Consider the following 8810-nt stretch of genomic DNA (forward strand, 5'->3'; position numbering starts at 1 on the left):
CAGAATATTTTACTTTCCCACTTGTCCCTTACTCAACAGAATTTGTCCCTACTCCTGATAGTGTTAATGTTATACAGCTGGCTGTAAACAGAGGGGTATTTCTCAGAAGATAACGTGGTTCAGTCCTTAACCCTTCCTCATCCTGATTTTGTGATCTGCCCTTAGGGCTCAGGCTATGGCAATAACTTGCAAGTAAAATCACCCGATAACTTGGAGTTTCTGTGATATTGGTGACATTAACTCCTCAGTGTAAGTGAAATGCAGTCTGTAGTAAAATGATGTTTTAAAGCTACAAAAGGTCTTTTGCCAGTAAATATTTTACTAATGTTTACAGAAACAACTCTCTAAACTTACAGTAGCATTGCTTTTAACTTTATTTATTTATTTGGCTGTGTTGGGTCTTAGTTGCGGCATGCAGGATCTTTGTTGCATCATGTGGGATTCTTTGCAGGACACAGACTCTCTAGTTATGGCACATGGGCTCATTGTTCTGAGGCATGTGGGATCTTAGTTCCCTGACCAAGGATCGAACCTATGTTCCCTGCATTTAAAGGCAGATTCTTAACCACTGGACCGCCAGGGAAGTCTCCCTCCTTCACTTCTGAAGGATGTATTCACAAATATAGAATTTGGGTATACGTTTATGGGTGGTAAACTGAACCACAGATTAATCGGGGTCCATACCACTTCTTTTAGTGTCCTTGATGCTTCAAGTTTGCCTTTTTTCCCTTGACCATGTAGGTAGGACAATTGTCTAATAAGTGTATATAAATCTGTTGGGTTTCTTAAGAAGTCACATGGATGCCATAGAGATGTTCAAGTGTGCTGAACAGGCATTTTGAGAAAGCCTTATTACTCAGATGAGCCCTCCTTGTGAAACTGGGATGGAGTCGTGGTGACTCTACCTCTTGCAGACAGGTTTTAAAAAGTTATGACTAAAAGGAGACGTGAGGATTTTTCTACTTCTCTAAATAGTCTTGAAAACATGGTCAAGTTTGGGTTGGACTTGGTTTAGAATAAAGATGAAATGAAGCTACAAAGGGGCCTTTAAACACACCAGTAAGAAATGCCATGTATGAGGGCAAATGAAAACCTGAGTGATTTCTGTGCAGTATCCAGGGCAAACAAAGGATTAAGACAAGTGTTTAGAAATCACTATGAGGTATGAAGAAGTTTAGTATGTGCCACCTCAAAATATGCCACTTCAGTTACACTGATTATTTTTAGCTGAAGTCATCTGAAAAAGGAGAAGGTGATGGCACCCCACTCCAGTACTCTTGCCTGGAAAATCCCATGGACGGAGGAGCCTGGAAGGCTGCAGTCCAGGGGTCGCTAGAGTTGGACACGACTGAGCGACTTCACTTTCACTTTTCACTTTCATGCATTGGAGGAGGAAATGGCAACCCACTCCAGTGTTCTTGCCTGGAGAATCCCAGGGATGGGGGAGCCTGGTGGGCTGCCATCTATGGGGTCGCACAGAGTCGGACACAACTGAAGCAACTTAGCAGCAACAGCAGCATCTGAAAAAACTTTTTCTTAAATCCCCTTATTTGCCTAATGACAGATCTTCTAAAAGGAACTCAATTGTCATAAACCCCCTCCTTGGAAGTTTCAACAACCAGGAAATATTGAGTCTTACCACAGGAGAACTAGAAGTCCCTCAGTCGTGTCCGACTCTTTGTGACTCCATGGACTGTAGCCTACAGGCTTCTCCGTCCATGGGATTCTCCAGGCAAGAATACCGGAGTGGGTTGCCATTTCCTTCTCCAGGAGATCTTCCTGACCCAGGGATTGAACCCGGGTCTCCTGCATTGTAAGCAGACCCTTTACTGTCTGAGCCACCAGGGAAGTCAAGGAGAACTAGAAGTCAACACCAAACCCAAACAACTCTGTCTCAAACTATCAAATCTCCCATCTATGCTTCTAAGGAGTCATTCATTTTTCTATAAATCATTTACTGTCTCCTAGACTGCCTACATCCTCCCTCTGCTATCCCTGGCAAAGTGGCATTATAAGATCTCAAATCTCACTGTCTTTCTGGGTATTTTTTTTCTTATGATGCCCATGCTGAAATAATATTAAAAATTAAGAAGTGTATATACATTTTCTGTTAATCTGCATGTTGTCGGTTTTTTGTCATTGACCTATGAAGTGTATATAGCTAAGAGAGTAGAGGGAAAGTCTTTGCTCCCCAACAGGTAAAAGGTAAGGACAATGGGGCAATTCAAGAATAGAGAAATACACAGCATCAAGCAAATATACCAGAAAGGGAAAAAAATGTGTGTGTGGATTTGGTGAAACTCTATAGTGCAGAGTTACCAGGGGCGAAAATTATGAATTAAAGAAAAGTTGGGGCTTCCCTGGTAGCTCAGAATGTAAAGAGTCCACCTGCAAAGCAGGAGATCTGGGTTCCATCCCAGGGTCGGGAAGATGCCCTGGAGAAGGAAATGGCTACCCACTCCAGTATTCTTGCCTGGAGAATTCCTTGGACAGAGGACCATGGCGGTCTATATACTCCAAGGGGTCGCAAAGATTCGGACATGAATGAGCGACCAACACACACATGCACATAAATACACAGTGGGTTGACTGCCCCTGTTTTCTGCGGAGACAGGGAAGGGGATGGTGTAAAGGGGCAGAGCGCTCCGGGTGGGCTTTGCTTGCAGAATAGCGCATTCTGCAAAAGGATCCTTGGGGGGCAGCGCCTTCCAAACCATTCAGGCCCTCTGGCTCTCTTTTTGGGAGTCCAGGAGGAGGCGGGGCTTGTCGGAGGGGCGGATCCCGAGGGGGTGGGGCAGAGTAGCTGGCAGCAGCTCTGTGGTACCCGGCAAGGGGCGGGGCCATGTTAGGGGTGGAACTGTGCTGGCTGTCGACAATGTGCGTGCAGGCAAGGGGGCGGAGCTGTCCCTGGACAGCTCAGGCCTGGCCTTGGATGTGGCAGAGGCGGCAGTGGGAGACCACCCCTCGAGGGGAGACCGACGGTAGGGCGCGGCGGGGAGGGGCGGGGTGAGACTTGAATGCTGTATGCCAGGAGCTCCAGGCATCGAGTCCACCTGCCCGCCAGCTCGTGCTGCGGTCGGTCTGCGGGGCCCGCGCCGGCCCAGGCCCATGGCGGCGTCGGGGGCTCTGTCTGCGGCGGCGGCAGCAGCGGCCCTGTCGGGCGTGGCAGTGCGGCTGGCGCGCTCAGCCGAGATACGCGGCTCCTATGGCGCCTTCTGCAAGGGGCTCACGCGCACGTTGATCACCTTCTTCGACCTGGCCTGGCGTCTGCGCATGAACTTCCCCTATTTCTACATCGTGGCCTCGGTGATGCTCAACGTGCGCCTGCAGGTGAGGATCGAGTGAACGCCCACTACCACCTCCGTCCGGGAGCGATGGCAGGAGCATCAGCATGAAGGATCATGGGGCCGGGGGCCGCCGGGACGTGCCGGGGAAGGGGCAGCCCGGGCCTCTAAGCCCTAGACCTCCGCGGAAGACGTAGCCACCGAGCCCCGGCTCCGGCCAGCCACGTCGCGGCTGGTGACACACTGCACAGAAAACTAGCAAAAAGGGCCCTTTCCGTCTAACTCAAGAAAATTATCTGAGTGCAGCCGACCTGTTGCCTCACTTTGGCTGAAGCGGGGAGCAGAAGGAAGAAATTCTTCATTAGAAACATGAATGACTGACCCTGACCTTAAGGTAGGAGGCCAGAGGTTGGACTTGCGGGCTGGAGGGAGGCTGTTGCCATGGCATCTAGATATCCAGCCCCTGGGCGGCTTGGGGGAGGAAGGGACTCGTGGAAGCCAGCCTGGAAAGCTGCCGAGCCGAGAGCGGGCAAGGCAGGGTGCACACAGGCCCTCTGGACAACCTTGTCATATTTCCAACTTGGGGATGAGAGGCGGCTTCCTGGGCATCACCTCTGCCCACGGCCCCGGTAGTGTCACCTGAACACGGGGGATTGGAGGGAAATGGCCCTGGAGAGGCCCTGAGAAAGCCCTGGAAGAGAGCGGATGCTGGCCCCCTTGTCCTCCACGCCTTGAGAGGCAGCCTGGAGGGATGGTTGTGTTCTTGGCCCAAGCCCAGGTCTGTCTCTTTCTCAGCCCTTCACAAAACTGCCTCTTGGCGGGTCTCTGGGACTGCTCACTGCCTGCTCCTGCTGTCTCTCTTGCTCCCCTCCCCCCTCCAAAGCCTTGCATCAGGGGACAGGGAAGAGTGGGAAAGACGTGTTCCTCCCAGCCCTGACCCGTCTCAGCCACGATCCCTCCACCCTCTACCAGTGCCCTCCTGGTGCCACAGAATGCGCTGCTCCAGTCCTGGACAGCCTCCAGCAGCCCCTGTGTCCCAAAGGATTTGGGAAAATGGGGGTCTCCTTGAGTGGAGGGCAGCTGTCAGGCCGGGGTAGGAGAGCAGATGGAGAAGAGGCTTGTAGGGTAGGCAACAACTGGGGAGACGGGGACATCTCTGGGTGAGGAGGCAACTCTCAAGTCCCCATGTTTTTCTTGCAGGAACTGGTGTTATAGGTGAACCACCCCTTCTGTGGTCTTGTCCAGAGAGTCAAATCCCTGCCTGGGGCACCCCTGACCCTAGAGCTGCCTGGGGAGCAACCAAGAGAAGGGCCTGACCACCCCCCCACCTCCAGGAGAGGAAGGGCTTTCCAGGCAGAGAGCCTGAGGGGGGGAGTGACCTAGTGGTCAGGTTCTGGCATGGGGAAGGAAGTACAGAGCTAGAGACACTCTGGCGGAGCTCTGTTCTCCCCACCTGCCAGGCTCTGGGAAGGGAGACATTTGCCCTTGTCACATAGATCAGAAGTGGGGGAGCTGAACCTGCCTCCGGGCCTGCATTCCCCACCTGCCCCCCAGTCTCTGGGAGACCTGGCACAGTGGGATGGGGGAGGGGAGCACAGGCTCCCAAGGGACCTAGAGAGAAAGGCCCGTGGCAGGGAAGGTGGGATGTATGGCAAGTCACTGGGAAGAACCAGGGGACAGTCTAAGCTGAGATGGTCACAGGAGAGATGAGTCCAAGAACCCCTTGGGGAGCAAGGTCCTTACACACAGACCTCCCCACCCCAACGCAAGCCCCACCCAAGGCTTAACCAGGGGTTCCTTGGTGTTCAGTGGCACAGGCCTCTCAGCTTGGGTGGGGGTGTTGGCTGGCTCCTGGGGCCGAGTGTAATAGGAGGGAAGGGATACAAGTGGGTGGGATGGAGCTGAGACCCACGCATGACCCCATGTCTCTGTCTCCAGGCTGACCTCCTGCTAGGATCACACAGGAGCATCTGCTCTGGATGGGCCTGCAGCGGTCCTGGCTGAGCTGCTGACTGGTGCACCAGGAGCGGCACTGAGCGGGGGAGCCTCACCCCCATCCCAGATCCACATCTGCCCCCTCACTGATTGCTCGCGGTCCTGGTCCTCAGTTCCTGGGACTAAGAACCACAGCAGCCTGGTTGCCCCTGGGACAGAGGGGCTGAGCCTCACACCATGTGCCCTTCTCAGCCACCCAGGTCCCGGCTGAAGAGCTCTCCCTGCCTCACCCCGAGGCCTGAGGCTGCACCCGGGCTACCACATGCCCCCCGCAGATTCCCACAGACGGAAGGGCGCTGGTGGCTTCCTCCCTTGTGCCAAGTTGCCTGGAAACCCCTGGTCCTGGTGGCCCCTCCTCCACCCCAACTGTGTCCCTCCAGGACCACTTCCGGGAGACTGCCAGCCTTTGGACTTCATCCCTGGAGTTCTGAGAGACTGTGACATGGGCTGCAGGGGAGGAGAGGAGCGGAGGACCAGGGGCCTCCTTGGGGCTGATGCGTAAATGTGCCCTTTTCAAGTTCGGGTCTCACCATCTGGGTGGCTGGATCCCCAGCTGCAGCCTCTTCCTGGGCCAGCCTGAGAGGACCTGAGGAGGGCACTAGGGAGGGTCTTTACTTAATATGTGCGTGCCTGTGTGTGAATGTGTGTGTGAGCGCGCATGTTGAGTGCATGTGTGAGTGTGGGATGTGTGTGGGCATGTATGTGCGAGTATGTATGCACATGCATGAGGGCTTGAGTGTGTGAGTGTGTGAGGGGGTGTGTGGATGAGTGTGTGGGTATGAGTGCAGATGCATGAATGCACAGATGTTTGTGTGTGAATGTGCAGGTGTGAGTGCGTGTGTGAATACACGTGTCAGCATGCTTTTGTGAATGGGTGTGTGTCTGTGCACAAGTGTGTGATTGCTTGTGTACACACAAGTGACTATGCGCTGCAGAGGGTGCAGAGCTGTTTAGCTGGTGTGCAGTGCAGGACGGGCTCCCGATCCTTCCCGGGCTTGTGGCTCTGTTGGAGCTGCCTGGGCCCTGGGAGGCTGCTTCCCAAAGTGGAGAAAGTATGTTGGAGTCAGGGCCCTGGGCTCAGAGACCCCTCATCACCTGTAGAGAATCCCCGCTCCTTGTGGGGCTCTGGCTGGGGCTGTCCGCCCCGAAGATGTTGGCCGTGGGAGGGGCGGGGACACGTCCTCAGCACATGCTCCTGCCACTGCTCTTCTTACCGTTTTGATCTTGAGTCCTTTGCTGCTTCTGCTCTCCCGCCTCTTCCTCATCTCCCGACTGGGCCCCTGCTGCTCTCTTTGCACTTTATTTGCAGTCTGTTTTTCAGGCAGTGGAGCTTACACACAATCACTGACTTGAATAAGACCACTGTTCCTTTTCTGTGTGTGATGAACTCTGCACCAGTCAGCACAGTCTGGTCAGAGAAATGTTCTTGTTTCCAGTGTTGTCAAATCTTGTGTCTGTCTAAGTTAATAAAAAATATTCTTTGAATTGAATAAAATAAAAACTGGAGGCCTCTTGTTTCTGGTGTGGTGCCCCCTTGGAGGAGAGGGGCTGGGGGTGAGCGCACCCTACTCTGGTGGCCAGAAGCTGGGGCAGGGGAGCATCCTGAGGGCTATAAGTGGGTGGGGTCATGGCAGGGATGGTGGCCTGTTCAGAAGATGCTCTGAGACAGGCCCTGACTTGAGCGCTGCTCCCGTGATGAGAAGTCAGCAGCACGGGCCTGGCCTAAGAGGTAGCGATTGTCCCAGTTTGTCCCATTCACAAACTATTTGAATAACCAGACAGCTAAGCGTTTTCTTTATTTTAAAGCCTGGTGTTAGAAAGCACTTAATTCAGTTGAACCCCAAGGATGGGCTGGGGTAGGTGAGGTGAAATGGACCGTCTGCAGATCATTTTGTGTCACCCGGAGGCCCCTCTACAGCAGCAGGTGGCAGGGACCTATCGCTTCCCTGGCAGCCAGGTTGGTTCCCGTTTTGAAGAAAATCAATGTTGGGGACCAGAGACCAGCTTCCCTTCCCTCCACCTTAGACTCAAGCTGTCCCATCACAGGGCCCGGGGTGGGGACTCTGAGACTGCTGCAGAGGGAGGTGGGGTGGTGGTCGGAGGCTGGGGGAGGGAGGCCTGCAGAGGAGCACATCACCCACCTCAGAGGAAGGAAGGTAGGGCCCTCTTCTGCACACAGAAACAGAAACATCAGGTCGTGGGGTGGCTGAGACCTGTGCTTAAGCAGAGTCCCACGACAGGACCAAGGCTCTGAGCTACTGGCAGATCTTAAGGCCTGGCCCTGACATTCCCTGAGGGTCCTGTCACCCCACTGGAGGGACTCATTCTCTGCTCCCCATCCTCCCTGTCTGCCTCCTGACTCTGCCCACCCTTAGACCAGGATCCAGCTCAGACCCCACCTCCACACCTGCACTCACCTACCCAGGCAGGGAGGAAGAGCACTCAGCCTCCCCAGCCCTTATCTGGGCACCCTCGGCCCCCCCAAGAGATGATTGTCTGCCCTCCCTCCTTAGCCTCAGCCTCTGGTCTCAGCCAGACCTCTCCTGCTGTGTCTTTCCTGCCATCTCCTGCTCTGCTCCTTCACTTCCACCACCCTGAGCTAAGGGCTCACTCAGCATCTGGGCCCAGGCACAGCCTGTGGCTTCTGGCCCAGTGTTCTCGCTGCCTCTGGGTCTCCTTCTTGGCACCCATGATTGTCCTGGGCCTGAGGCTGCTTCTGAGCCTGCACCCTGCACCCCGTCCAGCTCTCAGCTCCCTGCACCCACTTGCCCAGCCCCTCCAGGGAGGCCCATTCCAGCCCTTCTGCTGCCCCCCACACCCAACCAGGCAGGAGGAAGATGCTCAGACAGTGCCTACCCATGAAAGCCAGCACGGTGGGGCTTCCCCTCTGGCCAGAGCGCCTCCTGGGGCCTATGACCGACTTTCCCAACCTCCACAAACAATAGGCCTCCATGGGCCACAGCTCCCCACCAAGGCACTGGGTATCCCCCCAACCCTGCGCACTCAGAGACAATCTCACTCCCCACTGCCCCGCTGACAGTGGCAGAAGCTCCTGATTATCTTGAGGCTGTGTTCCACCTGAGCACTGAACCTGGGAGCCTCTACCTCTTCTGCACAGCAGTCCCCAAGGCTACCTCATGCCAGCTTCTCCCTTGCCTGGTCACCAAGCCTTTCTCGAGGCTTCCCTCAGTGGCTGCCATGACAGCCCTCCCTCTCTGTGGCCACCACAGGGTCCATCTGCAGCAACCGCCACTGCTCATCCACCCACAACACCCCTTACCCAGAAATCCAAGGTCTCCTCAGGAATCCCTCCTGCCCCTTACCCAGAAATCCAAGGTCTCCTCAGGAATCCCTCCTTCCCCTGCCTCCCACACCCCAATTTATGCCACACATCCCGTGTAGCTCATTAACATTCACCCTGATAATGGGGTCACACTGACACCTAGAGGGCCTCAGGGAAGGCGATTCTTCAGAGACCCTCAGCCGCTCATTTGGCAAGACATATTTCCTGGGCTCCTCTCCACGCCCGAC

General features: G+C 54.9%; 1 protein-coding gene across 1 annotated transcript; it reads left to right on the forward strand.

The window, feature by feature from the left end:
• Positions 1-3108: 3108 nt before the first annotated feature.
• On the forward strand, positions 3109-3345 carry LOC129640363 (small integral membrane protein 10-like protein 2A). Its single transcript, XM_055565646.1, has one exon. The coding sequence runs from the start codon at positions 3109-3111 to the stop codon at positions 3343-3345; it is 237 nt and encodes a 78-aa protein (XP_055421621.1).
• Positions 3346-8810: the final 5465 nt, after the last annotated feature.

This window comes from Bubalus kerabau, chromosome X, assembly GCF_029407905.1.
Source record: "Bubalus kerabau isolate K-KA32 ecotype Philippines breed swamp buffalo chromosome X, PCC_UOA_SB_1v2, whole genome shotgun sequence".
Lineage (NCBI taxonomy): Eukaryota > Metazoa > Chordata > Mammalia > Artiodactyla > Bovidae > Bubalus > Bubalus kerabau.